General features: G+C 41.9%; 1 protein-coding gene across 3 annotated transcripts in view; it reads right to left on the reverse strand.

Annotated features, from left to right (window-relative positions):
- GALNT7 (polypeptide N-acetylgalactosaminyltransferase 7) overlaps positions 1-26082 on the reverse strand; it is a 74824-nt gene extending 48742 nt beyond the window's left edge. For 2 of the 3 annotated variants that reach the window (XM_068403154.1, XM_068403155.1), the window contains exon 1: positions 25957-26082. In XM_068403154.1, coding sequence (XP_068259255.1) covers positions 25957-26082 — 126 coding nt within the window. Of the gene's footprint in view, positions 1-25440; positions 25512-25956 lie in introns of those variants that run through there. The other variant, XM_068403156.1, reaches the window with a different exon arrangement.
- Positions 26083-26719: the final 637 nt, after the last annotated feature.

Here is a 26719-nt window from a genome sequence, read left to right on the forward strand (position 1 = left end):
AAAACCCCAACACGTATTATATTTTAGTTTGCTTTGAATCATTATGTGTGGGTCCTACTTACTAGCTTACAGTTCAGGGCATAGATGGAAAAAACAGAAGTGCCACAACGAATTACTTTGTCCTGCAACTATTTTTGTGCTAAATGATAGAAAAAGACTCCACAACACTCTTATGACCAAAAAACTGGAAGACTTTTCAGTATACAGGATCAAACACAGAAAAAAGGGAAAAATCAACACATCCAACAATGTATTTATGAATAGATTTCTCTCTAGCTACCCACTAACTTCAGAATAAATAAATGAGCAATGATTCCCCCAACACAGCTGGCTGACTGTCAAAGAGACCCTGTAAGATTGCACACCTTCCACTTCCACCACCCGCGGTAACCTCCATCCCAGCAAACAGAAGTGCTAGTTACTGCAGGACCAGCTGCAGAGGGGAAAGCAAAACCAAAAGCACACACAAGTGGAAAACTACTGCTTCTCAAACAAGGATAAAGATCTATGACACAACTGCCATCATTCAGAAAATAAATAATTAAAAAGCCCTTAGTAATCATTACAATTTTTTTTGCACAAAAAGGTCTGTTTTAAGCTCCACATGCTGCACTGCTTTTGAGTCATATCTTGCAAAACCTTCCATCAAACAATTTCATCACAAGGCAATCACATTGACTCAAATTAGGGCAGAAGCTAGACCAGGAGAATTCTTTTGTCAAATACGAGCAGTGGCATTCAAGCCACCTGGCTGTAAAGCTGCATTCGCTGTCACAGTGCCTGGGCAAAACTGCCTCTCTCTTGCTTTGGCTTCTTCTCTCAGTGTATTTCAGAGGTGCTCCAAAGGTGGTGGAGTGCATACTTATATGCTCAGTAGCTCCTACAGTGACTTTTAAAACTCGTGTAAAGTTAGAACAGAGCATTTATGGGAACTGTAGAAACACAGAGAGAAATACAATTTCACACTAAATTACAGAAAACTTTTGAAGTTTCAAAATACATGTTTGTAAAAATAACAGACTGCTAAATCACTATTATTGCATGCTTTGTGCAACCCAAGTGAAAAACTGTACTATTGATGGTATTTGTCACCAGTGTTTCCAGGAAAACATAAGTCTTAAGTTATGTTCTTATGTTCATAGTTGCCCTCAATTTTGACAGATACACTGACAACATGAAAGTCCATTATGCAACCAATGCCATCTCTCCATAGTAGATTTTTGCCCCATTAAATATTCTAGGGGAAACAAAATGTACTTAAACAAGACCTAAATCATACCCATTAGTGCTAAAGCTGTGTAAGTTATGTTATACCAACATGGAATAAATTTTGATAGACAGAACCAACTTGACTACAGTTTTGTACCACACAGTAGTGTGATGGCATCTCCAAAAAGCAAGTAATCCTACCAGACATATAACCACATCAGTCTACTTTTTGGAGTGTTCAACACAAGACTTGGTTAGAAGCCACTTATGAGCCACAAAGAAAACTCCAAACAGTTAAAAAGAATTTGGATTATCTAAACAAGCAAGCATTACATTATATGCATAATTTTTATATATCTACACCTACACCTGAATAATGAAAAATAAAATGTTGTGTATTTTTAATTTAAAAGAAGCAATGCAACTTCCCCCCGCTTCACCTGCTTCCTAGATTTCACAGCATCTGTCAAGCTGATTGAGATGTGATGCACTACTCATTGCCCTGCACCATCCTTTATCCAGCTTACTTTTTCTTGCCCCCTTTCTCTCAGTTCCCAAGTAGCTCCTCGAGAGGGAACTGTTTTGCCAGGGAGAAATACCTGTAATAAAACTGCTAGTCAGCAGCACTGAGGAAAACCCCTTTTCCCACTCGTTCTTTATGTCCTATCTGATAAGGCAGAACAGGACAATCACTAGTATTTACACTTCTACAGTTACAGAAGTAACTTAGTTTTCAACAGATAACCAGCAGACCAGTCATTAATATTGACTCAGCCCACTGCAAAAAATAATTAAGTAGCATTATCTTTGAGCCCCAAAATTACCTGAGTTAACCAAGGCAAAACAACTTAGAGGAGTAAGATCAACAATCTTCCTCCATCTTAGGGCTGACATTCCTGAGGTTTGAGAGCATTGCTTATGGAAAAGCAAGTGGCATGTTCAAAAATGAAAAGGGCACATAATAAAGGAGAGGAACTGTTTGTAAAAATGTGAATTTGGCAACAGCTCAATGTTCTGCTGTTACAAAGGAGTCTGACAGAATTCAGCATTCAAGTTCCGAGTGACTTGCATTACCTACGTGAGTCTCTGTATCACCAATTCCAAAAAAATGGTAAAAATAACTTCTCGTTACCTAGTAATGAGTCTAAAAACTAACAATATTCACTAACATCTGAGGTCATCTCTGCTGGTGATTGAACTTGTGAGTGGCAGAAAAACACTGAGGAAGATAAGGCTCAGTTTCTCAACTTTGTTTTATTTTTTTAAATGGTTGCTGTTGCTGTAAGAGTTCCCTGTGCGAAAAGACCAAATAGCTCTTCCTGCCTTCTTGGATTTTTGTGAAGATACTGTCTACTTTGTCACAGCAGAAGCATTCATCTAGGAGAGTGACTTCAGGCTATTGCTGCATACTGCCGTGGTCTGCAGCCAACATCTCACAATGTCATCGCATACAAAGCTGTATTAGGCTATGGAAGCCCTCAGGTAACAAGTCATATAGGAGACTGCCTCTGCCCCTTCTCCTTCCCTTTTTTTTTTGTGGCGTGTCTGTAAATATAAGTAACTCTGATATTCAAATTTCTAACATTGCAAGAATCTTATTTCCAGTTGAAATAACTTGATTGCCCAGCTATTTGTCTAACAGAGGGGAATACCATAAATCCCGAGTTTTACCAGTTTACCTGCAGAGTACCTTGTTTAAAGATACATATCCACATTTAGATGAGTTAGTATGATACCCATCTAATCATCCCATTTAAATGAAATGGTTCTGTTGCGATATTATCTTTCACTTGCAAGGGGAATTCATCTGAGCTAACGATGCTTCTGTCATCCTGCTTGGCCTTGCTGTGCACATGCCACAAACTCCTGCAGAGCAATGCAATCCTGCCACAACTGCTGTTTCAGCTTGTACTGCTTTACCCCTGCCCTTGCTCCTACACTCCTCTTCTGATGTCCCTGCTCCCCTACAACCTCCTGCTGTATGTGTCCCTCCTGCCTGGATTTTCTATACACGTAATGGTCACACTTGTATGCGTCTGGTCCAGACTGAGTGTCTTCCTTTACTTAGCAAAGTCCAGTTACCTTCACCAAAAGCAGAGACTACCAGGTGATCTGGCCAGAATGCTTTGTGCCAGACCCGGTCCGTATTGGGGTTGCCACCGGCCACCCAAAACTTGCAAACTTCTCTCTCTCTCTCACCTTCAGTGAGATTTAAGAGTACAAAAAGGACAGTGAGAACATGGCCTGTACCTGACCTATCTTACATGGTGCCTCCTTAGCAGAGATGCAGTACTTCTTGCATTCCTGTGCAACAGGCAGTTTCACGATTAGACTCCGCCTGACTGAAAGCAAGTAAAAGTAAAGACAGCAAGTGCTTCAGAACAAATTACCGTCAAAAATAGCTGTCTTTTATTGTCCTCGTTTTTACTGGCACTCAGTGTTTGGGAAATATTGAACCAGCTGTTAAACTTTCGAATTTGTATTACTTGTTGCCTGAAGTTCAACTCTTACTCAGCTTTTACACATCCAATCCTTCCATTCCTGGTACTGTCATAGTTCATTGTCCCATACTGCCTCTGGTCCCATCTGTAGTTCAATAGTCATGCTGCATTAAAGAAGTCTTGCCAGAGATCCACTTCACTCAAAGCCTCCTCTTAAGAGATGCCTGAGAACTTTATGGAGGTAACCACAAGCAATGCACCTCTCCTTGCAGCTCTGGAGAGCACCATGTAATCTGGGATAGTAATTAAGGAGATCTAAAATAGAAAGACTCAGATAAATACCTGAATAAACAAATATTAAAGAAAACTCTGCTTAACTTTGTAACTTAAGGCTAGTCTTAAAGCAGGCAAAATAGCCTCTTATCGTTAAGATTACAATCATTTTCAAGTAACACAAATATTCTTAAACTGAATCATAAATGAAGGTACTGTATTACCTATGAGGATGTTGTAGTCTCTCCTATGTTCTAGAAATGGAAAGATGTTGGCACTATTATCCTGTGCAATAAAAAAATCAAACCACATTTGTAGCTGCTTGCTGCAGAGTAATAGAAAAGTTGTTAAAGTACCCTGGATAAGACAGAAGTATGATCCAGTGCCTCCTAGATCCTCTCCTTACAGACAGCACACCAAAGATGACAGAAAGGCTTTTAGGGTCAGAACAGCAAGAATCAATTCCAAGTTTATTACAGCTAGAATAATCAACATTTTCAGTAGAAGAAAGCCAAAGTGATCAAGTGGGACAGAATATAAATGAAAGAGCATAAAAGCAAGTATCTCCCTACACACTGCATCTTTTCAGGTGTGTTTTTCCTTCTTGTTAATTAAGTGGCTTTCTCTGTTGCATCGAAGTGCAATTTCTCTGCTCCCCAAGAAACAAGAGATCACACGCTTTCCTTGCCTGCACTGATGCTGGCCCACTCTTCTTAATGGAACATGACACAAATTGAGAAAAGACAAATACTGTACGTCATACAAGGTAAGTCAGTTTAGGTTAAGTACTTAAGACTGGTCTAATCAACCACCAGCTGACCCAGAGACTGTGCTTCAACTCTAAGAGTCTGTCATCAACTGCTTTTCAAATGCCCATAACCTTTCTTCTTTCTCTGCACAACAGACCAATTTCTATGTATTGCAGTGTCCATTGTCATTAGCATGGATTTAGCATGGTATCTCAACAGCAAACTGCTGTAGAGCATCATCCACAGTAATTCCTTCTCAGAGACTGCAGTGATTCTGACCCCCAAGCCCACAAAGCACGTGGTCGGTATGTTTACCCCAAATGCACCATACGGGTTGCTACACCTGTATAGATGAGACTCCACACAAATTAAAAAAAAATATCGAATTTGTATGCCAGTTGACTTACTTCATGCTAAGTTCAGCCATTTAAAATATTTTATTGTAATTTAGTTGTTTAGAACACTGTTATGATAACAGCCAAGCCCCATGAAGAGGCCAAAGAGCCAGGAGAGCACCACATCCTGGGACACAGTTATCATTCTGCAGTGGCACCAGGGAGAAAAATTGTCCCAGGTAAGCAAATCCCACCAACACTGACCCCTATCTTTCCAAAAAAAAGTCTAGTTTCTTGTCTAGTCTTGAGAGTGGAGACTCTACAGACCCAGTCGCTTTCCATCTTCCTTCTTTTCTTGAAGCATCTCTCCACCTGAAGTCTTAGGGGATGTCAAGTTGCATCTGCTCGCAGGAAGGGCAACACTTACTGCCTAGAAAGTTAAACCTTGTTTTCTCTTAAGAAACTTAATGAAGACAATCCTTTTTCAGCTTCTCAACCTGGAGGCAATCCATGGGGTACCATGATGTGTGAGAGGTTCAGCAAGGTGACTTGTTCCTTAAGCAAATGCGCCAGCTGCTGTAGGTACCACAGGAGGAGCAAAGCAGTAGATGAACTGATGCATTTCTGAACAAAAGCAACAAACTGGCTTCTACAGACACAGCAAACCCCAGAAAAATGTTTAAGCAGATGAAGGCTGTGGGAAGTCTCCAAATGCTCAGAATTCTGTCTGGCTCTAATCAATATTATCATCTCTCATTTCTGTAAACATTTGGTGTTATGTATTTTGTTCAAATGCAACCTTCTGTCCTCTTTTTAATTTCTCTCAAATTTCTAGTTTTGTTTACAGTACTTTGATTAAGATGGTGCCATTGCTTACCCTATTTTAGAGAAGCAGAAGGTGGAGGCAAACATTTTTTCCAACTCTTTCCTCTAGAGAAAAGCTGAATATCATGAAATCCGTTTTGAAAAATGGATTGCAGAAATGGATGGCAGAAAACACAAGATTTTTTTCCCTGTCTCCCTCCTCCAAGTGATTAGGAGTACCACATTTGCTTACAGCTATGTGGTTTGGAGTAATGCTACACATTCGATCATATTTTGAAAACAGTAAAACCATCAACAAAAAAGGAAAACATAACTCTGCCCTTTGACTTGCATACAAGGGCTTCAGAGTCAAGTATTACATGCTTGTCTCCATCTTCCCTAAGCTTTTCCTAAGGAGATACGCATGTGGACCATGTAATATAGAACACCTCACAACCAAACAATACAGTTTTCTAACACAGCCTGATAAACTGAAATCCATTTTTTGTTAATAGAAAAATTGACTTTCAAGTCAAGACCAGCAAACCAAAGTGAAGATAAAGGCATTTGTTATCATACATTTACAATAAAATTAATCAGAAGCATACTTGGGCTGTAATAAATTGCTTCACAATAATTTGAATAACCAACACCTTGCTGGCCTATGAAGTTTTTCCCCAGGATACAAGGAAAAAGAGGAGCATACCATAATTAGACAACTGTCTACAATTTTTCTCTCTAGAGGGATTTTATAAATGCTTGACTGGAAAAATTATGAGCACTAAGAACAAAACGGACAATTGCTTAAGACATCATCTCCATCAGAGCTGACTGTAAGATGCAAAAGGGCCTCCAGACTTCAGGTTTTTGTTTATGACTCTTGGACTATTTCTTCCCTTCTTCAGAAAAAAAATGCGTTGATTCTTCATCTGAACTTTACTATCTTTCTCTGTTTTCCCAAATAGAGGCTAGCAGAACAGCAGACATTCTGGTTGTAAAGTAGATTAGTAAAACAGTATTTACACAGGAAAGCAGGTCCCATTTCTTAGCTTAAATGACCTCCTTCCCTTGTAGATGGCTAAAACTATTCAATTTTAACAATTAATAAAAATTAAGAGCAAACGATCCTGAATACCCAAAAATAAATATAGTGTTGTATTGATGTCTTGTCAATGTAGTATACGCTGATCCATGTAGTTTAACTATTTCTACAGGAGTATTATGCTACTGCCACATGCACACGCTTTGAAGTGCTTAGCAAACAATTCCAATAGTTTTTGCAATCAAATGGAAGACAAAGAAAACAGCCACAAGAATGAATTGTTTCACTGCAGTATTGCCATAATCCAGAACACTATCATTTCCATCACTAAGACCTTCTCTCTGGTACTTCCTCATTTCATTCCTGCACTCCGTGATCTTCAGCTGCATCGCCTTGTCTTTTGTGCCCAGCAGCTGGTCTCATCCAGTCCTACACCTACACTCAAGGCATTGCTACAATTGCTAAGAATTTTCTTCCATAGCCCTTAATGGTTCAGCAATAAGAAGCCATCTCTTTCCCATCCCGAAAACTTATTTTATCTTTTTTTCCTGGCAATTTATGTCCTCCAAGGTGAAAGGCCTAAAACAGCGTCACTGAAATGGTTCAGTACAAGATTTGTTCTTGCCACTACATTTCAACATTAAATGAAGCTTGTGACCTTTCTAGTTGAGTTATTGCTCCTTCCACGTTCTGTCTCACTCCAGGAATATCCTTCATTTCATGCATATGTTTCAATGAGATCTTAAAAACAGAACTCATGTTTATTCATATGGATATTAGAGATTCTTAAAGACTTCTAAGATGTCCTCTGTCCAGCTTCATTTCCTTCCATAAAGGAAGGATTATTCTCCTTTTCCTGTGAAGTAGTGTTACACAGCAGACTATGAGGGGCAAGGCTTTTCATTTTACTAAGACCAAGCCCCTTTTAGGAATGTTCTCCGTAGACTGAAGAAAGAAATAGATGAAGCTGTTTCTTTTGGACTTAAACAATCAAGATTTAAGTAATCAAATTTTAAGCTGTGGAGATAAGCAGGTGAAAACAAGCACATGCCCTGAATTTAAAAAGAGAGAGACTGAAGAGTTACAATTTATAATCCATAACTTTGCTACTGAAAATACCCAACTTCTATTATTTTTCCCTCCAGAGGGAAAAAAGCCTCAGAAAGAAACAAAAACTACCATCAATCCTCATGCTCTAAGTGGCTGAGGACAGCTTTTCTGGCCCTCCATGCATCAGCTATGAACATAGCACTGGTTAAAGCCCGCAGAGGAACTTCATCCTCGTTTCTCAATCATCTGAGACAGATGGATGTTTAAAAATCATGCATTTGTTTTATATACCTCAGTGAGTAAATGACATTTACAATACAATAAATCCATCACTGATGGACATGCTTGATCAAAGGATGCAGGTTTCTGTGCTATATCCTGTCTGCCTCAATTTTTAAAGGCACATATGTCAATCTAATTTCGTATTCCTTGCTATTAAGAAGCAAACTGCATGATTAGATTTTCATTTATCTTGAAATATTGTTACCATTCTCAAGCTTTACAACAGCCTATTTCTGTCTTTTTTTTTTTTTAAAATTGCATTTCACAATTTGATCAACCCTACCATTTTGAAAGCTTTTTCAAAGAAACAGCCAGCTGAAGCCAAAAGCTGCACTGTATGAAAATTACACATACAGTCTAAAACTCGTTTCTGAAAGTTTCATTTGAACTCCCAAAAGATTTCAGAAATCAAGAGTATTTATGTAATTACCTTGTGTGCTGCTTGACTAGATAAGTGAGGGGAAATCACTTGTCATGATCAATTGTGTTCTCCCTTTCATCTTTATTTGACCCTTCATTCCTGTGTCTTTTCTGCACAGGATATTAAAGACAATCTGTGTGGTATTTGCCAATAAATTATATTTATATTCTATTCTATATTTATATTTATATTCAGTTATATTCTACTGAATTGTTGAGGTAAGGTAAGTTCTCATCTGTCCTAAATATTAAAAAGAAAAACAACAACATGCTTCCAACCTTGCGCTTAGCTCTGCACTCTCTACGCAATATCTGTTATTTGGACTATGGAAATCACCACGCTCACGTTGAGACCAGAAGACCCAGTGGAGAGGCAGACACACTGCACCTGGACTTCAAGAAACAGACTGCCTTGACATTTACTTTGTTAGTGCAGATGATCCACGATGGTGCCAGCAATCTAAACTTGAAGCTGCCCGAGGCTAACGTTCAAACATTACTCTCAAAGCCAACTTTGGGAACCGACATCCTACTGCTTTCTCTTAACATGGCACCAAGGATCAACCTCTAGCCCTGAACATCTTCCAAAGGACCTGCCTACATCTGCCAGATCCTGCAGAGGTTTTCATGTGACCTTTTTGTTTCCAGCCCAGGTACGCAATGGCCGGCACTTCTGACCATAAGCCTGGAGAAGATGCAAATGAACACCATCCTCTTGTGTGCACTGATTCCTTTGTAATTGGACTGTAGCATTCTACTGTTTAAATTATTTGGCATACAGCACACACAGAAAAAGATGCAAGAGGCATTTCTCTGAAGCACTGTAATCTTTTCAACAAACGCTCACTCCTTGTAAACATTTCTGTTACAAAATCAGAAGTCTTGGCAATTCAGACTCTCCATGTAAATAATGATAATGGAATTTTGGTTAAAAATTGATCTCAAAATGATGGTGAGTCTTTCCTCAGGTTATACTCTCCCCAGTACCCAGCTGGAGCGATTTCCACATGCCCTAAGCATGCACGCTACTGGTAGGCTTCAAATGGAGCTGCTAATAGCGGCATTTATGAACACTGTGCCCTTCACTTACTGTATCTAACACAGAAAAGATATTAGCAAAGCATACTTACGATCTATCCAGTTCATTAAATGGGCGTTTAAATTGGAATGCAGTTCACTGAATCAAGACCTTTACGTGCTAGCCTTGCACTTTAACTTCTATCAAAGACAATTTTGTTAAAGCCTATCAGAAAACTCATTTCAAAAGCACACTGCAGTCCCCGAGAAAGAGAGTCTGTTGTCTCTAACAGGGCAAAATCTGGCCAGCAGCTGGAGAAGGAAGAGTCAGTAAGGCCGTTCACACTTATGTCTGGCTGGGGAGAGACAGTGCCTCCCAAGAGGAAGAGCTGCAAAAGAAGAAAGATGTCAGTATTTCCATCTTCAGCGTGAAAGAGAAGCTACACGCATGAGCCATCAAATATCAGAGAAGGATGAACTGACAGATATACCAGGATAGGACAGTAAACCACATAGACTTGTTTCCTGTACATCAAAACAGAATCAGCAAAAGAAACCCAAAAATCTGCAAGGAAGATACTCTAATCAAAATACAAAAGAAGTAAAATCCACTGTGTTTTGCTACCTTTCAATAACCTGCAAAACTATTATACTGAAAATGCTAAGGAAACGCAATAAAGAAGAGCCTTTTCTGTAAGAGACAATACATTCACATGATTGTCAACCAAGCCAATATTACTGCTGTCATTAATCAGTTGCCTTTTGGGATGAAGTGCTTTCTTTTTTAAATTTCTTGCACATAAGTGACAACAGCACAACATAAAAGGTATATGCTCTGTTTAAAACTGTCATATGTGAGTTACCCAAATCAACATTTTCTTAATACATTATCATACAACGTAGACTTAGACAAATCTTCTAAGTTAAGTCAGAGACAACCAGATTGAGTCACTATCCCATTAAACAGTTCCAGTGAACTAAAACAAACAAAAAAGCAAAATAAATGAAAAAAAAACAATGCAAAAAAAAAAAAAGAGAAAATCCGCTGTTTTTTTTTTCTTAAATTACAATTAAACAGTTCTACAGTTTTAAGTCTCATGGTAAACTAAAAACACCAAGGACAGCGATGAAGAGGTGTCAGTGTGTTCTTCGGTGAAATTGATGGAAATATTCAACTGGATATTAAAAAAACTTGCACCATGAGAACGGCCAAACAGTGGGACAAGCTGGGCAGAGCGGTTGTGCCATCTCCCTCCTTGGAGGCCCAACTGGACAAAGCCCCAAGCAGCCTGTCTGACCACACAGTTGCCTCTGCTCTGGGTAGGCAGTTGGACTAGGGACCTCCCAGGTCCCTTCCAGCTTGAATACTATATGATCTTATGCATGAAATTTGGATAGCCTTTCAGACATCATTAAAGCTGGAATTTTTGACTTTGCAACTCACTTCAATTAAAAATATAAAAGCTTAAAAATAAGCTACTATTCAGGTTTCCATTTTTAATAATTTCAACAGAACAGCAGAAATTCTGTGCATCTCTTTAGCACAGAGCAGCTGAAAGCCACAAGCAATAAAATCACTTCAGACATAATACTCTACCTGGAAACAGTGTATTTTTGTTTAGTATGGCATTTCCATTTCTATCTGGACAGTATGACAACTGTAGATTTGTAAAGGAAGTCACATTTACATAAGATGTGGCAAAAAAAATAATCACTTGCCTACTCTTCCTACTGAGTAAAGGGACTCGAGGCTGACTTTCCTGTTTTATTTAAAAAGCAAAGTATGGAAGACTGCTGAATGTCAATACTATGATGCATTACATTGACATTTATCTTTGCCAGATTGCAGATATACAGTAAAACCTGAAGGTGATATTTTTCATCTCTGCTGCAAGGTGAACTGTGGAATACCAGGAATGCGAATTACCAGATGCACCCAGCTCTTGCAGAAAATTAATGAAAACTGTATTTTTTAGCTGCTGCAGATGAGCTGCCTTTACATTTTTGTTTTTGCTAATTTGTTGTGGATTTAAACCTGTCTGATAGGTGCTGGATTTTTCAACCTGTTGTTCCAGAGCAGGATGGATACATTTCTACAATGAGTTTACTTCTCTGCTACACACTTTTGTCCTGCCTGTGCACCAGCACAAGCACCTTTACACCCACATGCTAAGCTGGATCAAGGACCAGCAAGGATCCAGCTGTGCAGGCAAGCCAAACGCATTTGGCATCCATAGGCAGGGTGAACACCCGTGCAGAGCTATCTCAAAACAGGAGCGTGGAAAAAAAAAAAAGCTGCTGGGAGCGAGGGGTAGCTGAAAAAAACAGAGCAGAGTGCCCTAGTAGCAAAACACACAGAACACAGCTGCCCCCCCAGGCTGTTTAAAACCATTACCTGTGCATAGGCATACAGCAGAGACATGGGCCCTGCAGCCCTGCTCTCCGCCGCGTGATTTCTAGCCATCCTTCAAGCCCTCCTCGGGACCTCTGTGGGACACGGGGGAGAACAAGGACCTGCAGGCTGGCAGGAGAGCAGCTGCCTGGCTCAAGAGAGGGTTTGCTTCTTTTATACCTTTAAAACAACACAACCCAACTAAACAAAAAAAACAATGAAAAAAACCTAGAGTGCCTCTCTCTAAACCTTTCTTCTCCCTTGGAGGAGACCCACTTGCTGTGCTGAAAAAGTAGAGGCATAAAGGCAGGACACTCAGGTCCCTGCTGAATTTAGGGCCAGACACTCAAGAGCATCAGAAAAAAATATGCAAGCTTGCCCAGTCTTGTGGTTTTCTGAGTCACCACACCCAGACCCCATCTCAGAAATAATCCAAGTGTTCTTATGCAGGGAAAGCCTGTAACAGCAAAACAGCCTGTTTCACGTGGCCTGGGCAATGGCTGCTGTTCCCCTTCCCAAGGCACCCAGGACCATTCTTCCAGTGTTCCCTCTCGTTAATGGTAGTGCAGGAACTCCGCTATGCTCTAAACAAAAGGGCATTTCTGTTAAATATTCTTAGCAGTATGAATCTCCCTTTCTTCTTCTAAACCAAAGCTACAAAAAGATTATTTTCCCTCTTACTACAGAATTAAGGAGACAGCTGCATGTTCTTAAATTCTAGGAGGAGAAGGAAGACGTGCATAACCAGCAGTTGCCCTGCACTAGCTGAGGGCACTTCTCCCTTTCCAGGAAAGCTCCAAGCCTCAACAGAGTTCTCATTAAAAATATATAAAAATGGTGACTTTTCACAGCACAACGTTTCGAACATGTATTTCTAGATCTCCAGTACTACTCTTTCCTTAGAAAATGCACCCAAATGTCAGGCAGAACTCCCTTCCACATAAGTATTTTCTCACTCTTGTATCCAGTCTTTCATGCCACTACAGCTAGATAATAAAGGGTATTAGGGAATGTGCCAGTCTAGCGCTGGCCACACTTCTTCAGTCTACAGACAAAATAAATCAAAATAAGTAAAGAAACCGAAACTTTAAAAGCAAAAATGTATGAAGGGAAAGGAGCATTGCAGAGGTTAACATGCATTCGGATAAAACCAGCACTGGTTATAAAACATTAGAGTTGCCATAACTGGTCTTTTTCATACGGTTTAAAGTTTCTTTGAGTCCTTATAGCTGATACAGTATAAAAAGTTAAGCAACATTAAGGTCTGACAAAATTAACAAATGCATGCGGGTGAGAAAATGGACTTCCTACAGCAAAGTTGTTGGGGTTTGGTGTTAGGCTATGAATAGATCTCCTAAATATATACACTGCTGGAAGGTTTCCATTTGTAAAGCCAAAGTGACTTACAGAAAGTCAGCTACATACAACTACATACAGGAATATTTAATAGGCTCAGCTATAAGACCCTGAATCTGTATCTGGAACCTTAAGTTCCTCATCAGTAAAGCTGGGCTTAAAAATAAATGCCCATGCATTTTAGTAAATATGTAAAAAGTGTATTGCTCTGGACTTCGGAAATCTCAGGTTTGAGAATGAAAAAAGGAAGATGATAAAATACCGTTATTTCTGATACGTTGTCTCCGTTTAGCCCGCACCCAGGGCTAAACAATAACCAGTTGTTCTATCACCCAAGGCCCCTCCCCAGACGAGAAAGGGAATTGGGAAAAGGAGGTAGACTCGTGGGTTGAAATTTAAACAGATTTAATAAAATAAGAAAACCAATATCAATACTAATACAAAACACACAAAATTTTACTTAGCCCATAGACTGGTGGCAAGTCCCTCCAGGGATAGTAACCTTGGAGAAGAGAGGAGAAGGAGGAAGACAAGAGGAGAGCAAAAAGTCCCACCTACCCTGCCCCAGCAGCTTTCCCATTTATAGTGAACCCGACATTAATGTTACAGAATACACCTGTGGGTCAGCCTGGGTCAGCTGCCCTGGCTGTTACTGCTAATGGCCTCGATCACCACACCACAGCTGGCCACAAACTGGAAGAAAATGTAACAGAAAATTGATTCTATAAATTTCATCCCCACAAAACCAGGACATACGTGAAAGCATCCTCACCAATGAACATTTTAAGGCATCAGAGTCAAGATTATTCAGTTAAGCTATTAAAATATATTTTTAAAGCATCAACCTAAAAAGTAAAATTAATTCTGCTTGCCACATTATGACTTTGGTAATGTTAAGTAGTACATTATGGTTGTTAGATAAACCAAATTAATAGATTAAAGTTCTGTCTGTTTCTTAGAAATTAACAGCTGTGAAACATTCCTGAAAAGTAGGATTGCTGGGATTAGACTGCAAACTGTATTTTGACAAGTTATCAGTACAGCCTAAATTCTTGCAAATATCGTGCAAGATAAAACCCGTTCAAAAACCTGTTCAAGCTGCCTCTCCTTTGCAGCAATGCTAACTGGCCAAGTCTATCAGTGAAAACTTTGGTGCTTAGCGTTTAAGGCCGTGAAGACTTCTTTAATCATAGACATGAATTGTAGAGTTTAAAATGAAACAGGTTTTGTTTTTTCCCATAAAACCCTCAGCATTTTATATCCTGTAACAAACCTGTTACAATATAGATTCAAGAGAAGTAGTCTGATCATTTATCTTTCTTCCTTATTTCCAGATATCACTTAATATCTTACTGCAACGCAAGAAAACTCTTTAGCTGTTGGACAGTGGGTCATGAGAATAAGCCTAATTAACTCCCCAAATTCCCACAAAGAATGAATGAGGAAAAAAAAACTGACTAGGGGAAAAAAATAAATAAATTAAACGAGGTATTCATCCTTCAGCTGAGGATGAGAATGGAATAAGAACCTGGAATAACAAAGATCAATGCACCTCATTATACTAACATGGACTTGTGCTGGCTGCAGTCAATCAATGATCACCGTCAAGCTTCCTTGTGAGGATACAGTCATACCTTTGTCACCCGATGCAAACATACAGGACTGTTTAAAAAAGTTGTTTTTTGTAAAAAAAGATACCTTATTGTTTCCAGTAAATACAAAAATTATGTTAAGATCTGAAAATCAGTGTCTTGCATGCCTTATTGTAAGCCCAGCAGCCTCTCTGGTCTCAGCTTAACAGTAAAAACGTAACTGTGATCACCTGCAGTCCCTGTGCACGTTTCACCACACACATATACACAAGTCAGCTTGGGTTTAGAAATTTTGCACCCATGGGAAAACATTTCCCAAAGAGGCACGAGGCGCCTCTCAACCACAAGATCTAGGCATATGGGAATCAGAGAAAGGGGACGTAGGACAGATGAAGCGTGCTCAAGGACAGCAGATTTCAAAGAATTCTAATTATTTTTAAAGTAGGCCAACCCCCAGGACGTATCCATTTCATCCAGAAAAATTAATTCAGCCTGCTCCTTGCCATCCTCTTTTCCCAAGGCCCCTCAGGCATACACAAAGATTAAAGGCTACATGAACTATCCTGGCAGTCTGCTCCCTTTTATCACAACAGCTTGACAACTCCCCTGTCATCACCAGTCTTGGTAGAAGATAATAATGGGAGCAAAACTTGTTAACTCCTCGAGAGTTGACTGACATGACTATTCATGGAAAAGGTAAGTCTGCTCTCTAATACAGCGACTCTGTATCTTACAGAGATTCCCCCGCCCTGTTTCTCTGCATGAAATAATGGTGATGGTATCAACACTTTGGACACCTACTCACTGCTCTGTATATGAGCACTCAAGGGTCTCATCATACATTGCCAAAACTGGGTCAGAGTAACTGCCGCAGGTTTGACATCAAAGTCTTCTCCCAGTCTTGATTCCAGCGCCATGGACAGCTGCTGTCCTTGAGGATGTTTTTTCTGCCGCTGACCCTGAAGGAGGAGCTCAAGCCTGAACCTGCTCAAAGAGCTTCACGGCCTCACTGTCAAGTCAACACTTGTTGGCCTTCCTTAGCCCAACCTTTCCTGTACTGTTTATATAACTAAAAAACAAGCAAGTGTTCAACACAAATATTTCAGATTGTTATTGGAAAACATGGAGAGTGATATAAGACACAAGGAGTCTTCAACTCTTAGACACTGAGATCACACAACAGCATCCCAGAAACTAATCTGCAGTCTTACTTCAGATACCCAGGGCTGGAATACCTCCACAGAGAGTACTCAATACCACTTTACACACTCAGTAAATCTCATGCTGCAGGAGCATCTTACATTGAGTGAAATACCAGCATTTGGAGCTGAGGATCTCCAAAAAGTGATACAAGAGGCAGCAGGAGATTCTTCTCCCTCACCAGCAGGAGCTGAGACACAGGAAACCCACACACCATCCTGCCGGACTTGAGAGCTCCTGGCTAAGAACTCTCCAATCAGAAGCAGGTGATAAACTTATAAACAATCACTAAAAGCACATATTCCATCAAAAGAAGCAAACAACAAAAAAAACACCTCCCACCGTTCTCCACCTCTGCAGATTACTGAGATACTGTTTTTAAGCTAATCACTAGTCAAGGTCTTGGTTCTGTGCAGGAGGAACATATTTCATAGAGGGGAGGGAAATAAGGGTGGAAAACATGGAAGAGGTGAGAAAAAAACAACATATTTCATAGCTGCTGTTTAAAGCTTCTGAAAGGCTTTGGCATGTTAGAATAACACTGTGGGAGATGGATTAGCAGAGCCAGAGCAGGTGAAGCAGTCTAAGGTGCATGATAAATGCACCATTGATACAGGCATGGCTTACAAAAGACATATAATATGAGCCTTGAAGAGCTGACTTCAAGGCCTCATTTAAGTGAGAGCATAGCAAATCTCGTTTCAAGACTAAAGCATGCAGAGAACAATTCATTTTCTCTGAAGAACACGGTATCTCAATATTGTCTGTCTTGGTCTTCCTTCCTCAATAGGAAGGATAGAAAACTCATGACGTTACCATCCCAGATGCTTTTAAGAGGTAGCTCGGTTACTTTTTTTGGTTTTGCTTCAAAATGTTGTTACAGATGAGGCATTTTCTACAGGCACCTTAAAACGATAAATACCTCTTTCTTTGACATATCTAGAATTCTTATTAACTAGCTCAAAACAAAGACATTGCTTAAATATCTCAAATCCATCAAGGCAGGAATAGAGAAATAAAATGGTGTGCTGCTATGCTTCAGCCCTATTGAAATGCTATTCCTTGTTTATTTTAGTCATCCTTAATAGTGAAATATTTTACTACAGGTTAAAACCTATAGTACGTTTTATTCAATTTCATATATTCAATTTCATTAAAATTCTTGTATTTTTTCTAAAGCTCACTATTTAACATGATGTTTTCTGCCTCATTTAAAAAATCAACTGTATTCACTCAAGTCAGAACAGTTCTTGCTGAGACATTTTCATTGCCAATCTTTGAAAAGACAACAAAATAAGTAAGAAACTTTGCAGGCTAAGCACCATCTGCTTATGCTTTAATTTCATTAACAGTTATATTTTGAGACCTTCAACTGTAAAGGAAGTTTTCCAAATGTAAACAGCACGTAAACCAGTATACTGTTTTAACCTTCTACCTTCCTACGATTCTCTCCTGCTGCTCAGGGGTTTACCGCACATCAGTGCCGACTGCTGCTATTCGCAACTGAAGGCTCCACAAAGAAACCGAAGGAAAATAAGCTGTAGCTTAGGAAAGCCAGAGCAATACCAAAAAACATTACTGGAGTCAGCAATTAGAATGAATGATTCAAGAAGACATGCTAAGAGAGAAACACACAGACCACCACAGAGCAGCAAACAATTAGTTTATTATAACAGAGAGGGGAAAAAAAAGGCAATTCTTTCTGCAAGTTGCAAGAAAGCATGCTTATGCACGGAGAAGCATGCTGAATTCCTGCTTAATACAATCCTTTTTTAAGCATCATCTCTTCATTACAAAAAGTAGCCATTTTTGTTTTAGTAATAATGTATGTATGTATGTAGCCTGCTAAGAATAATATTTTTACTCCCACATGGGAAGTCAATTCAGAAAATAGGAATTCTGTGCTATAAAATGAATCCCTAGGAAAGCACCAACCTATTTCAAAACCAGCTTGCACTAAGCAAAGAATTTGTTTTTTTCAAATTTCAGACCTACCGATTCAAATGGTATTCCAATGAGTAAGCAAACATTTCAAAACTGTTTGGTCCCAAGCAGGGGGAACACAATAAGGATGTTCATTTGAAAAACAAAGGTAGAATACAAGTATTAGCCTTCTCCTCTGTGTCTTTCTACTGTTATTAACAACAAAATACCCCGTTTCCACAAAAGCATGTATTTTCCAAGCTCCTTCAAGGAGGAGGCTACAATTAAACTGATAAATCCCAATCTAGAAATTGCTATAAAGCACAATCTTAACTTTTGCTTTAAGTTTACAGAAATCTACTGAGTTTAAATTTCTTTTAGGGAAAAAGCTGTATTAGGTGAAAGGCCAGAATACCCCCAAATGCAAGCCTAAACAGCACCACAGGTTGCGAAGACATGCATGCTGCTGGCTGCTTATTGCTCCCCTTTGTTGGGCCATTCTGGCAACATCTTCCTTACTGAACACGTTACCTTGGCATTGCTATTACTTATAGAGTGGGGAAACCTAACTCACCAAAACACTCTCTAAATCTAGAGCACTGTAGGGTGGAGGTAGACTGCTAAAGGCAGATTCAAGCAAGATAAATCCCCTTTAATTCACAAAAAGATTAAAGAAAACTGACGGAGGAGGCGGCCTTTTAAGCAGCACGTTGCTATTTTTAAACTAATCGTTCACAGTAGACGTTTGTTTTCCATACTTTTGGAGGAAATCTAGTAATTAAATGTAACTGTTACCAGACTTGGAATCCTTCTCTCAGATTATATGGCCTAGTTTCTGTAAAAAGCATCCCCGCCACCCCCCCAAGGTAGAAGTCAAACCTATTAATGTAACAGCTTATCCTGCCCTATTTCCACTTGGCAGTCTCCCGTAATGCTGATTTAATATCTGACAAAAATAGGACAAAGATACTGTCATTTTTCATTAGGGAACATCAGCTCAGTACAAGCAATTTTAACTCTGCTGAGCTTGGGTTAGGGAAGGTATGTGCTGCTTGGCCATGTGGTGAAAAACCCACGTACATACTTCTGGATATGACATGCCTTCTCTCAAGGCTGGCATCCTGATGAGCCACTGAGCCGCTTCCGATAACTCAATTTACTAGCACCAGAATTGCTACTACTTCAGCTTAGCTATCGTACCTTAATTCACCACCTTTAAAATAGAGAGTTAACTATTAGCTAGATCTTTATTTAAAAAAGGACTTTATTACATGCTAATTTTAATGCTCCATTTTTTGACCACTAAGCAGCACAAATTACCACTGCTGGTTTTTTTTTTTTTTTTAAAAAAACAAATGACAACCTACCCAACCTGTTGTGTTGATCCTTCCTGATTTCTGTGGTCTTACTCACAGTTTCTCTGTTAGGTACTGCAACAGTGGAACAGTTTTACCTGTGTGATCCCCAAAACAGACACAATTACTAAGTTTTTCTTGCGTAATCCCACCTAACAGTGCAGAGCCACCTTTCACCCTATGCTGAGGATCCTGCCAAAGGCTCCCTGGATGCTCGAGATCCCGTTCTCCTGCAATGGGATTCTTCAAAAGCAAACGCCAGCCTTAAGTTAAGATCTTTGATTTTTCAGCTGTTGAGTTCTTTTACATCACTCATGAATGGCAACACCGGGGGCTAGAATAGGACAACAGCAATCTTGCCACATACATATAAAATGGTGCAAAACTGCTCTCTCTAGAGGAGTAGACGTACATAATTAATAGCCTTGAGATAACAATGAGTTATTTACTTAACTTATTACAAGAATCTTAATGACAAAAGAGTCCAAGAAAGTTTTAATACAATCTATGTATACATAAATTGTAGGAATTATGTAGGCTTTTTTCCCCCCCATTTCTTCACATTATTTATTTTATGGTCATTTATTCTGCAACATAACTGGAAGCATTTGTCAAAAGATTTCACTTTTAATATGATAGGGATTGGGGTTTTTAACACTCTCCCAAGGGTGACATGTTTACAAGCTTTTTCAAAGCCAATTTAGATGAAAGCACACATTAAAAAAAATTAGCATTTAATCTCTCAAAACATTTTGCCTATTACTGTCGCTAGCAACACTAAAGATTACTGTAATAAATAGAGGGGAAAAAGAAAGTGATGCTTACTTCCTATAACAGCAATACTTTGGCTATAGCAAGCTCACTGTCTCCCTGCACACAGATTTCAAACCAAACTTGTTGAACACAAAAAATTTGCCAAGGTGTTAATTTCTGTTGAGTATCACGCAAGAAGTAGTGACTTATTATGGCTTTGATTGTAGAAGGCGGTGTGCCTATGCCTAGCCCTGCACCTGCAGGGAGCTTTTCACACCCAGATGATGAATGATTGCGTTGAGCTCTCAGATAATGCCAGAGTGGCAGAACTGATGTGGCACCAACTGTGTTAGGTCTCAACCATTTATAGAAAGGCAAACTAGTAAAAAAAGTGACTGACGTATAGATAACTATATAAAGCAATTGGAGAGAGAGAGAGAGAGAGAAATTATTTTGCTGTTTGGTCACCTGTGTACCACAATGCATCACGCTTTTATCAAACTCAGACAACTTGAATCCCTTCACTACTGAACCCCACATTCCCTGTTACATCAGATTTATCATCTTATTCCCATTCCCAGCTTTCCTCCAGTAACGATATCAACTTCAAATTACTGCGTCTCAGTTTCTCTTCTAAGCACATTTGCCGTTACTCCTTAAGGGAAAGTGGAGAACTTCCGCTGGGACTTCCACCACAAAGAATCTAATTTAAACCACAATAACACTTCAAGTTCAGTCTGCAACTTGTCATTAAGTTCTCAGTGACAATCTAGCCGAATCATACAGGATATTAGCAGTCCTTAAAGTGGAGGAGAAGGCGTGTCACCAGAAAGCTCAGAAAATGTCCATTCAGCTTTTGCTTCTTTTTTTCCCCAACTCCTCCGCCTCCACATCAGAAATTCTCCACCTTCTAGTGGCCACGTGGGAATTGTAATGTTTAAACTTGGCGGTTGGTGAGGGCCCACAGCCCCAGCTGCAAGCCCATCATCTGGTTTCCTGAAGCAGAGGGACATGCCAGAATCACCACCTGCACCAAGGCCCTCAGCAGAGCCTCCCTTCCCAATCCGAGGGCAACCGCTCTTCCCTCGCTACAGCACAGCTGCCGTCACATCTGGCAGCAAGGACAGCTAACTGTCCTGGCAGGGAGATGAGGGTATAAATGTTCAAGGGTGGGAGACTGTGACCTCAAAAGCTCCTGTTAAGTTACAGAGCACTGAGAGCACACCTCGTGTAGGAGATGTGTGTGCTCTCAGGCGTGGTAGGAGGAAGGGGACAGTTGTCCAATTACTTATACACACACAAAAAAACCCCCCTGGGAACCCAGTCCAGAAAGTCTGAGAACTGTTGATAAACAAACACTCCCTAAACAAGCGCCCATTAAGAACATGTCACTTATAGACACAGAAGATCAAACGCCTTCAATATGTGTCAAGGCAAGTTAACAGCAGCCCATGGGTGGCTCTGGTGCAGTGCCCATGGGCTAGCTAAAGTTAGGAAATGCCACAAATACTGTAATGCCTCAAATCTGAAGCACCAGGTTCCCAGACATGAGGCCAGGCAGCCCGTGCCAAGATTTCAGGAAGTTCTCCTCGCTGCACATGAGAAGAGGGCAAAACAGGGAATTTGTTTTGTGGGTTTTGCAATCTCACCACCACATTTCTGTCTTGTGCAAGGTCAGCTGCACACTACTAGCAAATCTTTTACTACCTTCCTAGGCTCCGGAAGGGGATAAGTAACACACTGGACACTCTTACTTACTTACTGTCCTTCATATGGACAAATGAATAGTCATTTCTATCAGCTTCTTGGAGTGCTCCAGTGGAGATTAGAGGAAGCATGAGAGCACTGATCATACTACTACCACACAGACTATGAGCATGCAAAGTTGTACTTCGAGCTTTGCCTCAGGTAGGCTAAACAGATCTTTCAAAAAAAAAAAAAAAAAAAAAAAGCACAAACCAAACCCATCAACCTCAATTATACATAACTTTTAAAGCTTCTGAATACTAATTTGGTCACTTGAACACTTTGTAATTGGTCAGATTTGGAGAGTTAAAGTTGACCTATACTACATTTACTCCTCTAAATACGCTGTTTTCAACTTTTCAGTAATGAATCTTTCTTTACTGTTTTGGTCCATTGGTTCTGACTGCTTACTATCCACTTCTTGATGACACCAGCTTTTAAGGCTGTACCTCTGAGGCTGATCATTAGCGACACATCTCGCTGGAGCCCAACAAGCGCTCTAGTTGGGATCCCTACAGCAATCTTCTTCCGATGAATAGCCTCAATCATTTCCCTGCTAGCTCCAAAACAGTGATCCCTGGATCCAGAAGAGCAGAAGGTATCAGAAAACATCCAAAAGACCCCACAACATGCACATAATAATTGAATCAATGACTCTACCTAATCTTTTCTCACAGCCATAAACAAGAGTGCCCCTGCCTAAATCTCTGGTACCCTTGTAATCCTTACTATCAGATAGCAGGTATCCTTACACAAATGCAGATATGCTTTTAAAGACTCTAAGGGCAGACCTGAATATCTTTTCATTGTTTCTATTTTGTTTAGATTGGAAATCAAAAGCCCCTTAGGATAAGGATTATTTTATTCCGTTTGGATATTTCTGATAATGCAAATAAAAAAATATTTAACCTCTCCCTTGGAATCCTACAAGCACTTTTTTCTCAAATGGTGTCTTGCAGAAACAAAGTTCCACAGTCAGATTATCTGGAGAAGAGCTTTGTCCCCCCAATTTCTGAATATGCTTTCAGTGAACATATACATCTGTGGTAGTCTTCTATCAGAAAGAAAGGTCTTATCTCCAGCTGTCTGTATTGCTGTTATTACCTTTGTGTTCTCTCATTTCCTTCCTAAACAGCCACTTCTCCACTTTCACTTTTTCTTTGAAAACTGTCTGTACATCAAACATCTTGTCTCTCTAAAAGATCTGAGATCTTTTAAGATCAGTAGAAAAATATAACATGGTATTTGAAAGAAGATATACTTTTTTTCAAGGTATATAGTTATAACACTACTACAAGATCTTCAGTATTGCCCGTTCTTGTCTGCTGCTACAAGCAGGAAGAGATTCAAAGTTGTAAACATAAAAAGAACAACACAGCACAATTTTCATCTTTGCTTCATTAATGCCTCAGTGTTATTAAAAAGTACCTAGGGTTACAGTTCAGAGAGGGAAAGGGTACTGCCTGAGGTTAACTATAAAAAGTTAAGTTCTATTTTAGGCTGGTACTGTCTGAGGAGGAATTTTACACTTGTTGGACAGAGCCTTCAGTGCAAGTAAAGGGAGAAGGGTGTTGTACGGGAAGAATTATTCTGTTATCTTTAGCTTAACAAACTTCCTGGCAGCTAACAACAGAGCAAACACACACATTTGTATGACTGAACAAAGTGCACAGCAGTGCATTTCAGAGAAGCAGTTACAATTAAACTCCAAGTTCCAACATGCTGAAACGGTACCAATGAAGTGTCTGTTCCCGGGTGCTGCAGGGAGCATGCCCTGAGATACAAGCCCACCTCCCGGGGCCACTCGTCCAGCAGGATGCAGGATGCGCTGACCCTCACCTCTGGACGTACTCCTGGGCTCTGCCAGCTCCGCAGAAACGTGCTGGAGCATTGCTAGTAGTGAGCCCGCTCACTACTGTTTAACTAGCATTCCTCACCTGAGCAGCTTTGGAGGAGGTAAAGCAGTCCACACCAAAACACAAATTTAGTAATAACAATGCTGTTTCCCAGAAAATGAAGAAGCTGCATGTGTTACTCTCGTATACATCACAATGATAAGTAAACAGCTGATCTAGCCAATGAACCAGATAGTCTGTTTAGATTTTTTGACAGTTTTTACTTAATATAATCATATTTGTTCCCATCAAAGACTGAATTATTTCCTGAGGTGGCTGTCATGGATATTTCCTCCTCCAATCAAGGCAGGGGTAATCAAAACAGAATGCTGCTTTATCGGGGGCTGGACTGTAAAAACTCTTCCGACTCCTTTATCGCCACACGCACAAGCTAGAAACCATTTCTGAATTAGACCTCACACGCAAATGGAGGTGGATACAGGAGTTCAGCTCAAAAGTCTCCAAGCGAAAGCCTTCAGGCTCGTGAGAAAGGACAGCATGATTCATTACAGCACCTGAATAAACTGGTGCAGCACACACACTGTAGGACTGCAATATTTCAATTGTCACCCCTGAATAATCATCTGAAGATGGTCACTGCCCTATACAGCAACGCAATCATAACTGTTTTTTTTTTTTTTCTGAGGATGTCACTTTACAGGTCTGTTACCCTTTCCTAAGCAGGAAAAGTAATTCGACTGGGTTTGACACGAAATGTTTACTGCCTGACATTTTCCTGGGAGGCATGCAAATAAAATTCCTGAAGATTTTTCTATACAAAGAAAAGCCCATGTTGTGTCTAGAAGAACAGATAACAGAAACTTCACTGCTTAATAAATTGCGAACCTCCAAAAGAACCGCTATGGCCTATTATCTCAGCAGTAACTGCCAAGATACAGAAACTAACAGGTTCAGAAGACAGAGCATCTACTGAAGGAGTCCAAAGTCATTTCCAGTTTTCAAAAGCAAGAATTCTGTCAGCTCGCTTGCCTTCCACAATCATTCAAAGCAACCCACTAGAGACGACCAAGATCATTAGTGAACACATCACAAAAGATCCCTTTTTAAGATAATCACTGTGAAACTTTATGACTTTACCAAGATTATTTTAATCTTGACTAATCTTACTTCAAGCAGATCTCCCTAAGTCCAGTTATGTTCCACAGCTCTAAAACATCTGGTGAAAATGGGAAAAAGCACTTTGACTCCTTCTGAGACCCTGGTGTTGAAGGGTCAGATTATTCTCACCTGACTGACTAATACAAGGGCACAGCAAGGCTCACTCTGCACATTTGTTTCCCTGACCTCCTGAAGCATTTCTAGAGGTTATCAAACCTCCTGGCCAAAGCACTGCCCACCCTGCGCCTCACAGGTCACCCCACCATTTCAGGGTGCGAGATCTGCACCGCCTGCACGATCAGTCCAACACTTTCTGGCTTTCCCTGCGTTGTTCTTAAATGACCTGACCTGCTGCTTCTCCTTGGAGAAACCTGCCGTTTGGTCAGTAAAACGTCAGGAACCGATCAGTGGCGGCGAGGCGAGTGGGAGAGGGGCACACCTGCACCCTTTGTGGGAGCACTGAGGGAGACCTGTGCAGGATACTTACGGCGCTTCACCGGCGCGGTTGTTTTAGGGATGAAAAAGCGCCCAGAGGGGACACGGACCCACGCGGTTTGGGTGCCCTGGGCACCGCCGGCGGGAAGGTCCCGGGCAAGGGCCCCGCCGGGGACGGACACCGGCGGCGCGCTCCCGGCCCGGCCCCCGGCGGGCGGGGGAGCTGCGGCGGCCCCGCGCCGGGTGGGGCGGCGCGGACCGGACACCCGCCGGGCCCGGCCGCCAGGGCCCACCGGAGCGCGGTGCCCCCGGGCCCCGCCGCGGACAGCCCCACGGCGGCGGCTGGCCACGGCGCGGCGCCGCCCGGGCAGGAACACCGGATCCGGGGGATGGCTGGGGCCGGCCCCGCCGCTCCGCGCTCCCCTCTCGGGCCTGGAGACGCCGCAGGCCGCAGCCCGGGCAGCAGCCCCCCGCACGCCCGCAGCCGCCGCCGGTCACTTCCCGGGCGGCGGCCCCGCCACCCGCTCCGTCCCGCCCACCCCGCCGCCCAGCGCGGCCGCACACTCACCCGCGTCCGTCCCGGGGGAGCCGGCTCCTCGGTGCGGGGCGACAGCGAGGACCAGAGCAGCAGCAGCCCCAAGAAGCTGCCCGCCAGCAGCACGGCGCGCAGCAGGAAGCCCAGCTTCAGCCGCATCCTCCCGCCCGCCCTCCTCTCCCTCCCGCCGCCGCGCACGCAGCGCCCGGCCCCGCGCACCGGCGGGCTTCCGCCCCCCGCCCGGCACGGCACGGCACGGCCCCGCCGCCCCCTCCTCTCCCTCTCCTCCCCCGGCCGCTGCTGCTCTCCGGCAGACGCCCGCCTGCGGACTCTTTCCTCCCGCCGCTGCTGCACGTACAAACTTTCTTTTTTTTTTTTTTTTTTTCCCCCTTTTTACTTCCCCCTCACCGTCTCCTCTTTTCTTTCCCCCCTCCTCCCCTGCAGGCTCCCCGGTAAGCTCCCCCACCTCCCTCCCTCCCCGCTGGGCGCAGCGGCCGGGGTGATGCGGAGCAGGAAGTGGCCGCCGCGAGAGCCGCGGTCCACGTGGCCGCCCCGCACCGGGGCGGGGGCGCCTCGCACCGGGCCGCCGCTCCGGCCCCCGCCCCGGCGGGCGGGCGCTCCCGCTGCACCTGCTCCGGCCCGGTTGGCGGCCGGGGGTCACCGCGCCCGCAGCCCGCCTGGGAAAGGGGGCGAAATGGAAGAGCTCGAGTGGGGTTTTGGCTGTTCTCAGCGGGGTGGGCAGCTCCGCTCGGGGCATCAACCCGTAAGAACTGAGGTGCAAACGCTTAACTTTAGC

Source organism: Nyctibius grandis, chromosome 6 (assembly GCF_013368605.1).
Source record: "Nyctibius grandis isolate bNycGra1 chromosome 6, bNycGra1.pri, whole genome shotgun sequence".
In the NCBI taxonomy this organism is placed as follows: Eukaryota; Metazoa; Chordata; class Aves; order Nyctibiiformes; family Nyctibiidae; genus Nyctibius; species Nyctibius grandis.